Below are 14,429 nucleotides of genomic sequence, written 5' to 3'. Positions count from 1 at the left end.
GATTCACTCTCATTGGTAGTCACTCCATGTAAAGCCATTCATCATTTGCATAAAGTTGAACTTTTCTCAGCTTTTTCGCCCAGCTGGACACGCACACGTCCTGGCGCCAACTTTCACTGTCCCTGGTCTTGCCAGAAGTCGGCAAACTTCCATTGAAATGAACAAGATCGCACACAGTACCAGACCTCTAATATTAACAAGAAGAAGTTCTGAGCGATTTAAGTTTGTAAAAGTTGCATGTAAAAGAAAAGAGAAGCCATGTGGAAAATGGGCGACGTCAAATGGCTGTTTTGGGTTTTTAATGAGGAAACTTGGGGGATTCTAATTAGCTGCAATTCTTTTCCTAATCAACAAACTTGCTAATCCAGTTTCTTCTGGCAGACAAGCTGGATCTGTAGTCATTCCGGTGCCAGAGAGCTGGATTATGATTGAGCCAAAGGCCCGGAGCGCAGCCGCACAGCAGGAGAACACAATCACAGCCCCGTATTATAGAAGACAAAAACTCACCGGCAGCATGCCACGAAAGAACAAGACAAACAAAACCCAAGGCCCCGTCTGAGAGGGATAGATTACTTTTATTTCAGCGGAGTTATGTTCCATCCAGATATAACAAACAAGGTGGAATTCATCAAAAAGGACTTACCGGCTACTTCCAGCGAGGCGTTTCGGCTAACAGCCTCTCCGAGGTAATTGCGGGCAACACAAGTGTAAACACCCTCGTCTGGTTTGCTGCGGCGTCCGTGAACGATACGGAGGAAAAACAGGGAGCCGCTGGGCAACAGCATGCGATGGGAACGCGGGTCGTCCTTATCTGTCTCGACGTGCTCGCCATCTTTGTACCATTCCACCACGGGTGTGGGCCGACCCTCCGCTTTGCAGTTCAGGGTGGCCGGCTCACCCTTTGACACAATCAGATCGGAGGGGTCTTCCAAGATCTTTGGCGGAAAGTCATCCAAACGTGGACGAGACCCTGTGTGGGAAACAACAAGTAAAGTATCTAAATATCAAGTTTTAAAAGAATACACAAACCTTATTCACTGAATGTACAGTTATCCTACAGTATATGTTAACAAACGTTTCCTTTCCCCGGATAATATGCAGATAATGATTAAATTTAATTTTTTTAATTAAATTTTTGAGGGATCTGTAATTTAGTTGATTATCTTGTTTGGGGAGTACTCATGACTTTACTCAAGTACATATGAGAGGCAAATATTGTACTCTTCACTCCACTACATTTCTATCCAAAACTGTAAGTACCCGTTACTTCTTCTTAAAAAAAATAGGAAAAAAATAAAAATCTCAGTTGTTGTTTCCCTCTCTCAAACGTGATTGGATTGTGCAGGCGCCACTGATTGACATCCTATCAGCAATCACCTTCAGCTTTTCGCCAAAGTCACTATGGTCAAATTTAGATAAGAGACGAAACGATGGATGAAGACGCAGCAGGTCCATCCCAGGAATGTGCCAACCAGAGGCCCCACCTCGCCAGACTATTTCAATTTTCTGAACAAGTTAATAATAGTTTTCGCTTCAAGTGTTTGCTGTGTTATCCAAAACAAAACTTAATCACCGTCTACAAAAATTCAACCCCTTGAGTGGCAGGGATCACTGGTCATCCCACCTTATTGTTGTTCAAAATTAATTACTCATCAAAACATCACACTCTAACTTGATCTGGACAAACTTTGATATTTGACCACTGTTTATGATTAAACTTGTTTGCAGTGACATTCATTTCTTAATTTATGCCAGGAGTGCAAAATAATTAATCTGTAACGTTCGTTATTTTGAATAGAAATCATCACTCGTAAAACATTCTCGTCTTCTCCGGTTTATTTGTGTTCAAATACATAAAATATACAGAATCGGCAAAGGCTATTAGTACAATGGTGGGCCTATTTGAAGAAATAATGATTAATTATCAAATGTTAGTAAAATATTTAGTCATACAGAATAACATTTCTATTCATTTTCCACTGAATTATGCGATCTGAAGAGCTCAAACAGCGAACGGAGCGAGATGTGTGCCTCCTCTTCCTGATTTGCGTCAGATTTGACCTCAGAGCTTTATCATTTTCTGTACAGCTGTCAATCATCTCACGTGGTTCAATGTGACGAAAAGGTGTGGTTTAAAAGTGGATATTTTTTATTTTTCTTGTCAAAAATGACAATCGTTTTGCTAGATAAGACCCTTATGCCTCGTTTGGGATCGTTTATAGTCCTTTGAAACTCTGTTGAAAAAAACTGTTAAGTGTTGAGTTAAGTATTAAATGTTGGGCTCTTTTAAAGTCCATTAAAATGAGAAAAATCCTGCAATGTTTTCCTCCAAAAACATCATTTCTTCTCGACTGAACAAAGAAAGACATCAACATTTTGGATGACATGGTGGTGAGTAAACTATCTGGATTTTTCTTTTAAGAAAATTGAATATTCCTTTAAGTAGACATCTGGCTGTAGTACTTTTACTTGAGTAAAATTTAGCAAGAGTATCTGTACTTTTATTCAAGTAATGAAGCTGTGTACTCTGTCCGCCCCTTAAGGTAATGGGGTCACGTGCTGTACATTGTGCAGCGCTCATGTGTACTTTCGTAACATTAGGCTACATAAAGGAATAAAATAGCGTTGTACATTGTGAAAAGTGTGTTTTCTTTTCCTATATCTGAAAACTTCTTAAGAACAACTTTCTCCAACTCAGCTTTGACTTTGTACATTTATCCAGAGATAAAGCGTGAATCATTTCGTTCGTTATTGGCATTCAGGCTGTCATTGGGATGCTTTTGTGTTAGCTTTGAATGTCCATTGGGATGGTTTTGATATGGAAATCTGGCAACACTGACATTTGGTTCGGATTATAAACAGTAGAATGTACATCTAAACAAACGTTTTAGTACAATTGTAATGTTTAGGGTGCATGTAAACTGTATTGTCGTAACCTTCAATCGGATTAAATTTATTCAGATTGACAAAATTTTGTGCGTTTGTGCAACTTAGCCATTGTGTAAGTTGCTCTGGATAACAATGTCTGCCAAATGCATAAATTTAAAACTCCCAAAGTCACTTGCTTTGTCTTACTTTGTGCTTTTTAACTGTTCTATATAGTGCAAACCCTTTCCATATAATCACATTTTTTGTCCTATGACAAAGCATTATCCATGCCATGACTATTTGGCCTGACCAATGGCTTTATAATCTAAATGCGTAATTTAAATGAGAATTCATTTCAAAAAATGTATATCAAAACAAATGTAAAGCATGCCACAGATACTGTCAATAACCATTTGTATATGACATGTAATAACATTGTAATAACATGTACTGAATGAAAAACTTTCCTTTTTATAAATGTGCAAAAATCTCTTCGCCTTTTACAGTTTAATGCTTACAGACTAAACCTCTGCATTTTACCCTAGTTTAATAGTAGTGTCTGCTATAAACTTTATATGTAAACAAACGTGTGTTATTAAATATATCGAATAATATTTCATTTTCCAGAATTAATTGAGTATATTGTGTGCAAAACTAAGTAGCAGTTAGTTACACAGAACTAGTTATTTACAGTTATATACAGTTATATACAGTTACATTTAGCAGACTAGTTAGTTAGTTGGTGATATAAATGTAATATAAGCAAAATGTGACCCTGTCTATAAAACCTAGCTATTTAGTGATTTACTGTTTTCTACATATAATCATCTTAGATAATGTAGATAACATTCTGTGTCAAAAAATATAACCTTAATATTTTTTATATTGACTGAGTAAGACCACATCAAAGATTAAAATAAATTTGAAATAAATAATTGTAATCAAAATTTGATGCTCCTTATCTTTAGCCTTAGACTTTAGCCTGGATTTCACAGGCAGGATCACAAATAAAGATTTTATAACAGTTATACCTGCTGGGAAACATACAAACATTGTAAAACTAAAGTTTCCTCCCAGCATGTATTTGTGGGAAAATGAAATGAGGGGCGTGAGTCTTCTAATGGCCAGTGGGAGAGAGAATTGAAGATGAACATCTCATAGTCTGATGACTCAGCACTTATTAAGCTTTCAGCCCCGAGAGCCAGACAGAAACAGTGAGAAGCTGACATTAAGGCCGAGTCCAGCACGGACGCTGCTGGTGAATGAGCCTCCAAACCTCAATGGCCATTAGTAAAGATCCTGCTGAAGCCGGGGCTATACAACTAACAGAGAAGGTTTCTGCTTTGCACTCTGGGGCTTTTAAGAGGCAAACACATACATTAAGAACCACTGCGGCGCCTATATGTTGTGTTTTACTTGATGTTTAAAGAGTAGCAATGTGCAGATGAAATAAACAGTAAACATACAGCCCATAAGGACTTTTATAAGAAGAGCTTAATTAATCTTAAAGCACGCTGGTGGGAGTAAAACAGCCCTTGGAGAGCGTAAGGTGTATTTTCTTGGGGGAAACGAAATCCAATGGCCTTCCTAATGAGTTTCATAAAAACTCAATCACGAATCGCTAAATAGTTCATCAGCCTCCCGCTGAACATTACACTCGATGTGTGTATGTCTCTATCAGTTTACAACAGTGAGAATTATACTTTTTCACTACTCAAAGGCACCATCAGTTTTCAAGTTATGGCATGTTAATTGGTCCTTGTGAGATAAAGAATGGAGCGAATAAAAACCTCTGCTTTTCATTCCCATCACGGACAAAAAGAGGCAGCTATGCCGATTTAAAAGGATAATTACATGTCAGGGATTCAGGTTGTCACTGCTTACATTAAGAAATTTGTTAGAGATAAGATCATCACATTTATAGGTTTATAACATATCAGTTTTAGGATGATGCAAATAATATCGTTTCTGGGATTATAATATAGTTGGTGCATGCGTGTGCAACTGCCTACCCAGTCTCACGAGGTTTCGTGATATAGTCACGTAATTTTTTGATTCTTTTTTCGTGACATTATCACAAATTTCGGCGTTTTTTTTTTTGTGATCGTATAACGCAGTGGTTCCCAAACTTTTTTAGCGTGTGGCCCCCCTTGTGTATGTTGCATTCCTTCGCAGCCCCCCAAAGAAAATTTGTGACAAAAAACTGTTCTAAAACTCAACATTTTAATTAAAAAAAAAAACCTTAAATTAAGCAAATAACTAGTGCTTTTGGTAAGTAGTGTAATTTTTAGGTTTAATTACACAGAATTCATGATAAATTAATGTATTTCATAAAATGTCATAAAATTGGCGCCCCCTGGCACCATCTTGCGGCCCCCAGTTTGAAAACCACTGGTATAACGAATTCCTGTTTTCGTGTGATTATCACGTATTAGTTACTCAATTGCTTTTTTCTATTTTTAAACCATTGTCGCTTCACTCTTAAAATGAATGTGTTAAATTAACACATCTTGTGTTTAGTTAAGGACAACACATCTAGTGTGTTGTCCTTAATTTAACACATTCCTGTGTTATTTTTGGAACAACACACTTTGTGTTGTTTTAACACATCTTGTGTTGTCCCTTTTATTTTTTATGAACTTAAATGACACATAATGTGTTAAAAACAACACATAATGTGTTAAATAGTTTAACACAAAGCAATGTGTTAAAATTAACACATCCAGGGTGTGTTAATTTTAACACATTGCTTTGTGTTAAACTTTTTAACACATTATGTGTTCATTTTAACACATTATGTGTCATTTCGTGTTGATTTAGAGTTCAAATAAATAAAAGGGACAACACAAGATGTGTTAAAACAACACAAAGTGTGTTGTTCTAAAAATAACACAGAGATGTGTTAAATTAAGGACAACACACTAGATGTGTTGTCCTTAACTAGACACAAGATGTGTTAATTTAACACATTCGTTTTAAGAGTGTTCGGTTTAGGGTTAGATTTGGTGCTTGCGTTAGAATGTCACTTTATACATTGGTTTATATTATATTTCTGATTTATTTTTTATATGTTGCCTGGCGTGAAGGTACGAGTTGGGTTTGGGTAGAGATGTCATTTTATGTAAATCTAACCATAAACCGAAGCGACAATGGTAAGAAAATAGGACAAAACAGTTGACGAAAACAGGAATTCGTTATATGATCACGAAAAAAACGTGGAAATTCGTAACAATATCACGAAAAAAGAATAAAAAAATGACGTGACTATATAACAAAATTTCGTGAGACTGGGCTGCAAATGCACATGATCTTTGTTTGCATTGTTGATGTCACAATGAAATTGAAATTAAAAACTTTTTTTACAAATGACATCTGTAAGCTTTCATATTTTTAATTAAAACACAAATCTCATATACATATTGCATATTGAATATCGCACTATTTAGCATACCATCGCTTATCTTTTTTCAATATCGCTAATACAAACATCCTATAGACTGATAAAAGGCCGTAGGCATAACTTAACCAACTAATAGAAAAGCAGTATGCTTCTCTCTAATGCTCTTATTTACACAAAATATTTAACTCACGTGAGAAATATGTGAGAGATTTTAATTCTCACAGTATCTCTCAGTGGTAGATTCTCTCACTGGTTGGGAAAAAAATTGTTTTTCCTGGCTTTCGGATGGACTTAGCATTTTATTGCATATAATTTTGCACCCTCTGTGCGCCATTCACCCCGTCACCTTGATCAGTCTTGTGACATGTTTCTGAATACATGGAAATGTCATAGGAGATGAAACCTGTGAGAGACACATTGGGGAATAAGCTGGTGAACGAATATTCAGAATGAACATTTTGGCAGTTCCATCAGGATAAATTAATACTGTTATGAGGTTACAGCAGCAACAACTTTTCAGGTGTGCAGAAAGTATCATACAGATTCTGATTGTCAGCTTATGGAGAAGGTTTGTAATATACAAAATCGTTTACATTTATTTATTGGGCATACACTTCTGTCACAATTGACTTTAGAGCATTCAAGCCATACATTTTATCAGTATGTATGTGTGTGTTTCTTAAAGAACTCATGTCCTTTTGGGTTGCTAGTGCACTGTGATAACAGTTGAGCTACATAAACACTAATAGTTATTATTTAAAGCCAAAGAATCAAATCAATTTAATTATTTAAAATGTGATACAGAGTGATATAATGTTGTATGACAGACACTTAAAACAATTTTTTAATTAACTATGACTGACCATAGCTGTTTGTATAAAGTCATGTGGTTTCCTATTATGAGTGTAAGCAGCAGGATCAAGTGACCTCCTATTGATGCAAGTTATATTTAGCATATGGATCAGAGCTATGCTATTATGTAATTTGTTACAGTAATTAATATTTGGGTCAGTGACGTGACGGTAATTATTTTGTGTCCATATGGTTCAATTAAATATAAAAGGGTTAAAATTTTAAAATAAATTTGCAGATTACTTGCATACATTCTCTTTTTTGAGAACCAAGTCTAAAATTTCATTTTGAAAGAATATTTGGGGGATAATTGCAAAAATGTCATGTGGTGTAACCGGTCTGTGTCAATTGGTGCAACTATTTTTTAAATAAAAATATAAATATATTCATAAAAAATGTGGAATAAAATATAATCATCTAGTTTAGTGTAATATGATTTTTTTACATACATTTTTACATGATTTGTCAAAGATTATTTAGAAAACAGAGCTGTTTTCAGCATATGTCAGGACAAATATTACAAAAACGCATTAAAATTTACATAGTTAGAAATAACTACTAAAATGATATTAAAAATTTTTATGATTACGCATACACGCCATCAAGGTGAATAAAATATTTCTTATTTCTCATTCTTTGGCACAATTGGCGGTTACACCATTTGACATTTTCAGGTCTATTTGACATTTTCAGGTCCACATTTTTATTGCATAAAATTAACATAAATACACTATGTGCACTGATGCATGCTTTTAAAACAAGTTTTTTAAAAAGATTTTTACATTTCTCAATTTGCCAAACCATTTTTGTCACTGACCCATTTGCTTTACCAACTTTTTTCTTAGGACTTAAATGTACCTTTGTTATTGCTGATATGTAACTATATCAGTGACTATACAAAACATCCCCAGTTTTCAAAGCTGTTTGCTTCAAACATATTCAAATAACATGTGTCTCAGTATCGGTGAATGCAAACTAGCATAAACTTATCAAAGAACAAAGTAAAGTTTTAAGAGAGATCAGCGCTGTTATGTTACCAGCCGCCGGTATGAATGCTAGTACGAGACCCGTTATTACGCCAAAACACGGTGCTTTCACAGAATCACAAAAACAATTGTTATCTGATAAAACGTGACAGCTCACATCTCTGCTGAAGCCATTTGTCCTCAATTTAGAAATGCTATTATCTCTGTCAACCTCCTCAACCTGTCGTAGGTGGCCATATGCCCTAGAATGACTGCTGCAGAAGTAAAGCAAACAACAGCTTTTGTTATGTCAGATGATCTGGTGGCCATTCCTGGTCCTGGAGGGCCACTGTCCTGTAAAGTTTAGCTCCAACATTAATCAAACACACCTAAAATTTGATTAGGGTTGGAGCTAACTTTGCAGGACAGTGGCCCACCTCCAGGACCATGAATGGCCACCCCTGATCTAAGCTTTGGACCTATTACATTAATGACAGCAGTGGGAAATTGTGTGGTCTATAGTTTACACAGTATACACAGATGCACCCACATAAACGCTATTTAAAGATCATAACACATTTACTTTTTGTGTAGCGAAATCACATGGCAGTATCTAAATACATTTAGGCATCTAGACGTGGTGATTTTAACGCACAACCAGAGAATGGTCTAAAAAAAAGAGAAAATATCCAGCGAGCAGGAGTTGTGTGGACGAAAATGACATGGTGATTTCAGAGGAGAATGGGCAGACTGATTCGAAATGATAGAAAGGCAACCGTAACTCAATAACCACTTGTTACAACCATGGTATACAGAATTCCATTTCTGAATGTAAAACATGTCGAAACTTAAAGCAGATCAGCGACAGATCCAAAAGTCCACACCGGGTGCCACTCTTTTCAGCTAAGAACAGGAAACTGAGGCTACAGTTCGCACATGCTCACCAAAATCTGTATAATATAATAATTTATTTATAATTTAAATGTATAATTACAATTTCAGCAGTAACAGCATAAACAAGCCGCTTTCGTGGTCAACACGTAACTTCCGGTAAACTCCGCTAAGAATAAATAACAACAAAGTACTTTAAACATGGTTCATATATAGAACAAGCTAAATAAACAACACATAGATTACCTACAGTAGAAAACTAAAAAAGTAAACTAATTGAACTAAGTTCAGTCTAGCATCTAGTGGGACTATTAAAAAAACTGAAACCGGAAGTAAAGTTCGGACCAGACGCTTATCGCGTCACCGCACGTGCGTCCGCTGAAACCGTCTATATGAAGAGTTTGGTTCCAAAACGGGATAAACACCTATTTTTTATTAGTTACCGCCAAAATCAGTGTTGCATCGAGTCAGTATGAAAAAGCTTATTCTTAATTTTACGCAAAATCCAATATCTGCCGTGTTATTCTGTCATATTTTCTCCCTTTTTCACAAAAACACGATAAACGTCAGTCTTCCTTCTCTGCAGAATGCAATAAATCCACTCCACAAATCACAGCGCACCATTCCATGCATTGTAAACAATAATGGCGGCGCTGAATACAAACAGAATCCTAGTTTTCCTCATCTACTTCGTACTTCGTGATCAACAAACAAACAAAAACAAAATAATACTTTGATGGCATTGATAAACCTGTGGTGGTTTTCTGTGGCGAGGAAGAAACGTAAGCCATCAAAATCTAATAATTTACGCGAGAGGCACTTTGGAGACGGAAAAATGCCGGCTGTTGCTTGTTCTCACATAACATCATTAAGCTTCTGTCATGCCAACACATTGACCCCAGAGGATCTTATGAAAAACTTTCCATTATTTTACTGGAAGTCAACGAAAATCGAGCAGGACTAAAACATTTTACAGCTGATCACTGCCAAAAAAGATCAGTGACGACATCCCAAGGATGACAGCAGTAATGACAGTGTTCTTAATATGACAACGTAAGTGTTTTGATTAATGCCATTAATGTTTTTTTTTATCTGTGTATTCCACTAGTCAACTAAATGAATATAACATGGCAAAGATGAATGCATATTTATATATTGATTCAAGAGATTTATAGCATTTTGAAAAAAACAAACTTGTCATGGATTTATTGCATTTTGTGGAAAAAATATATAATTTTTTATAATAAATCTTTGAAAATCAAACTATGGATTAGAATTTTTAATGTTATTTTAACCTAAAGATGGTATGTGAACGTTTGTAATAGAAAATTGTTGTTTTCATCTTGTCACTTTCTTGGTATTTAAACACTTTTTTTTTACCTAAATTAGTCAATTTTTTTACATTTCAATTTTATTAACTGTTTCATTTATGGTCATGACAAAAGTAAGGGCACCTTAACAACTATTTGTGAATCCATGTTAACAGATCTGCCAGTGGTACAGACGTCTCTTAGCAACCAGAATATGAAGTCTGTTATTATCTTGGTATTATCTATCATCTTTCACATTATCTAGTATGTTTTGAGAACTTTCTCAAGACCACACATTGCACAAAGCCTTTCACGTCCACAGCTGACAGTCAAATCGATAAACCTACTGCATATGAATACATGAATTGCTCTATTTTAAGCATCCTTTCAGCCCAGCCAATGTTAATACTGTGCACCCCCACAATGTGGAGACAGATGCATAACTTATAAAGTCTGTTTCTATGCTGGGTATAGCAGCGGTTGTCTTCTTTAATGCAGAAGGCCATTAAGCCGGCCTCAGCAGGGGGACACATTATGCAGCCCTGCAGACTGATGATACAGCAGTGGCATCACCTGCCGAACACATTAGGTCAGTCTTTCACAGGTCAGTTCACCAACATACTAAACCTACTGCTGATTTTAATAACAGACTATGTAGTTTTTGTATAGCTTATTTAATAGATGGATAAACGACTGGGGTGCCCATACATAAAAAACATAAACGTTTCTAACATTTAGCATGTAAAGTTTGGGGTTAGACAATCTAATACTTTCCTTCATATATTATTATTATTATTATTCACACACATATTAACAGTACATTTTCAATGCTGTGTTGTACTGTACTCTTATTATTATTAGATATCCCATGATGAAATCAAACACAATATTCATTCTCGTAATACCCACTTAAGCTTCTGAAAAGAAACTAAATATTTAAAAACACACAGCTGCAATAACAAATTCACTATTACAACGGTGAAGGCTAATCTATAGTATTCAATAAAGTAACCTGTACGATACTATAATACGGTTTAAAACACTATAGTATCTTGAGATTTTACTACGTTTTAGTTTAGTGTAGTTAGTAAATACTCTTCATGGGGAATTGATGTATCTATTAATCTATAGTGAAACATTAAGAGAAACGCCACCTGACTGTATTTAAAGTGGTTATATTTAACGTAAAAGTTTGAGAAAGATTAAAGTTTCAATCTTCACATCCACTCAATATCGCGCGCGCCAGCGGATCAATAAACGAGTATTTTGTCACTCACCCACAGCGACGCAGATGTTTGAGAGCATCAGCATCAGAGTCCCTATGACACCAAGAGCCATTTGTGGCAAATATACTTTTATGGCATAAGTATACTTGATCAAAAAAGGCAGAAATCACAAAGTCATGTTCTTAGAACGAGGACAGACACACTATACCACACGTGAGCTGATATCTTGTAAAAGTCCACACAGCGCATCACGATAAAGTCCCAGTGATGATGACTAATGTGAAACGCGCGCATCTTTGTTTACGGGATGGCATGATGATGTCCGGATAGTTTTTACTCGTCCTCCGTTAAGCGCTGACTGCATCAGACTGAGCTCACATGCTGTTTTATCCACTGAGCTCATTGGAGAGTATGAATAGGATGTTGTGTCGTTGACAGCAGCAGCGCTCTGCAGTATGAAGCGCTTCAGTCAGTCAGTCAGCCCTCTGCTGTTGGACCACAGCGCGATTATTCCCTAAACATCACACAAATCTTAAAGCGACAGTTTTAAATCGCTCTCGCTCTCTGTCAGTACTGTTTACTGTTATTTTGATGCTTAAACGTTATTTGAAACACAACGTTATAAAACGCAATTTTACACTGATTTGTTTTTATTTTTATGCACAAAAAAGTTTTATACGCTATTAAAATATTTTGTATAAAAATATTTTATATAAAAAACTTTTCATTTTAAATATTTTTGTATGCATTTTTTCGTTATTCTTTTTCTTCGATGTCTTAAAGCTGCAGTCGATGTATCTCTATCGCCATCTGTGTTGGAAACATAAAATTGTAGCTGACTTTACATTGTTGTTGTTTTATTTTGAAGAACATCAGATTATAAAAATGACAAGGTCAAAATGACAAATAAAGATACATAGAAAGAAAATGTAACAATTATTTGTTGTAGTAGGTGACTTTACGTAGCCTACTTTATGTGAATTTAAGTCAAATGACATTACACTGACGTGTCCGTCGAAATCGTGTTCAACATCTCAAATAATAAAAAATAATAATTTGATAACCTTTCTGAATTGGGATAAGGTAAGGAGACACGTTTTAATACAACTGTTTTTTTATATTTTTAAATGCGGGGTGCATGATCTCTGAAAGCCAATGTTGACATTTGAAATCACCTAAACAAACACGGCCATACTTCTATAAAATCTGGACTTTTTTTGATAGTCCCGCCCCACACATACGCAACCCAGGCAACGATGTTAGTTAGTAGACACACCCCTTACTGCTGATTGGCTACAAGTGCGTTTTGGTACTCGGCCTGACTCCCTTTTCCAAAGTGTTTTCAAAAATCATGCACCCCGCCTTTAAAGTCGTCATGAAACAGAAATAGCGATTGTCTTATTTTTCCCGTGGTAACGTTAATCCGAGTGAAACTGCTTCTGAAATGAATAAAGGTACGGCTGGACTTGAATTCGTCTATTTAGAATTGATTGCATCGTTTGAAGTTGGGTCATTTGCTATTTGCTAATCGCTAGGACCTTTTCCCGACCCCGCCCACCTGCCGTACCATATGACCGGAAGTAATTCTACGTGGAATTGATTCAACAAGGTGCTTAAAGCATTCTTTAGAAATGTTGGCCCATGTTGATAGGATAGCATCTTGCAGTTGATGGAGATTTGTGGGATGCACATCCAGGACACGAAGCTCCCGTTCCACCACATCCCAAAGATGCTCTATTGGGTTGAGATCTGGTGACTTTGGAGGCCATTGGAGGCCATTTTAGTACAGTGAACTCATTGTCATGTCATTGTCAACCAATTTGAAATGATTCGAGCTTTGTGACATGGTGCATTATCCTGCTGGAAGTAGCCATCAGAGGATGGGTACACGGTGGTCATAAAGGGATGGACATGGTCAGAAACAATGCTCAGGTATGGCATGCCATTTAAACGATGCCCAATTGGCACTAAGGGGCCTAAAGTGTGCCAAGAAAACATCCTCCACACCATTACACCACCACCACCAGCCTAAACAGTAGTAACAAGGCAGGATCCATGTTCTCATTCTGTTTACGCCAAATTCTGACTCTACCATCTGAATGTCTCAACAGAAATCGAGACTCATTAGACCAGGCAACATTTTTCCAACTGTCTTCAACTGTCCAATTTTGGTGAGCTTGTGCAAATTGTAGCCTCTTTTTCCCATTTAGTGGAAATGAGTGGTACCAGGTGGGGTCTTCTGCTGTTGTAGCCCATCAAGGTTGTGCGTGTTGTGGCTTCACAAATGCTTTGCTGCATACCTCGGTTGTAACGAGCCGTTATTTCAGTCAAAGTTGCTCTTTTATCAGCTTGAATCAGTCGGCTCATTCTCCTCTGACCTCGAGCATCAACAAGGCATTTTCGCCCACAGGACTGCCGCATACTGGATGTTTTTCCCTTTTCACACCATTCTTTGTAAACCCTAGAAATGGTTGTGCGTGAAAATTCCAGTAACTGAGCAGATTGTGAAACACTCAGACCGGTCCGTCTGGCACTAACAATCATGCCACGCTCAAAATTTCTTAAATCACCTTTCTTTCCCATTCTGACATTCAGTTTGGAGTTCAATAGATTGTCTTGACCAGGACCACACCCCTAAATGCATTGAAGCAACTGCCATGTGATTGGTTGATTAGATAATAGCATTAATGAGAAATTGATCAGGTGTTCCTAATAATCCTTTAGGTGAGTTTATATTACATGTGTGTTCGTTTTATGTTATACAACCAAACTGCATGCTTTAAATTTAAGTATGATCATCCAGACACATGCTTTCACAAATTGAAGTATATTTTAAAGAAAACAGATTATTGCTTAGCCTATAGCTAGCCTTTGTCAGTCATGCACTTTTGATAAATAGACATATTGTTCTGTTTTA

The 14,429-nt window shown here is 36.4% G+C and overlaps 1 protein-coding gene across 1 annotated transcript in view; it reads right to left on the bottom strand.

Annotated features, from left to right (window-relative positions):
* The window catches only part of LOC129437903 (roundabout homolog 2), a 77,681-nt gene extending 65,666 nt beyond the window's left edge, over window positions 1–12,015 (bottom strand). Inside the window, exons 1-2 of the mRNA XM_055196292.2 lie at window positions 11,564–12,015; window positions 644–970 (exon numbers count right to left, since the gene is read on the bottom strand). Coding sequence (XP_055052267.2) covers window positions 644–970; window positions 11,564–11,624 — 388 coding nt within the window. The 5' untranslated portion in view covers window positions 11,625–12,015. The remainder of the gene's footprint in view (window positions 1–643; window positions 971–11,563) is intronic.
* Between the last annotated feature and the right edge of the window lie 2,414 nt (window positions 12,016–14,429).

The sequence above is a fragment of the Misgurnus anguillicaudatus genome, chromosome 24 (genome assembly GCF_027580225.2).
Source record: "Misgurnus anguillicaudatus chromosome 24, ASM2758022v2, whole genome shotgun sequence".
Taxonomy (NCBI): domain Eukaryota; kingdom Metazoa; phylum Chordata; class Actinopteri; order Cypriniformes; family Cobitidae; genus Misgurnus; species Misgurnus anguillicaudatus.
This window is presented reverse-complemented; position numbering and strand designations above follow the sequence as displayed.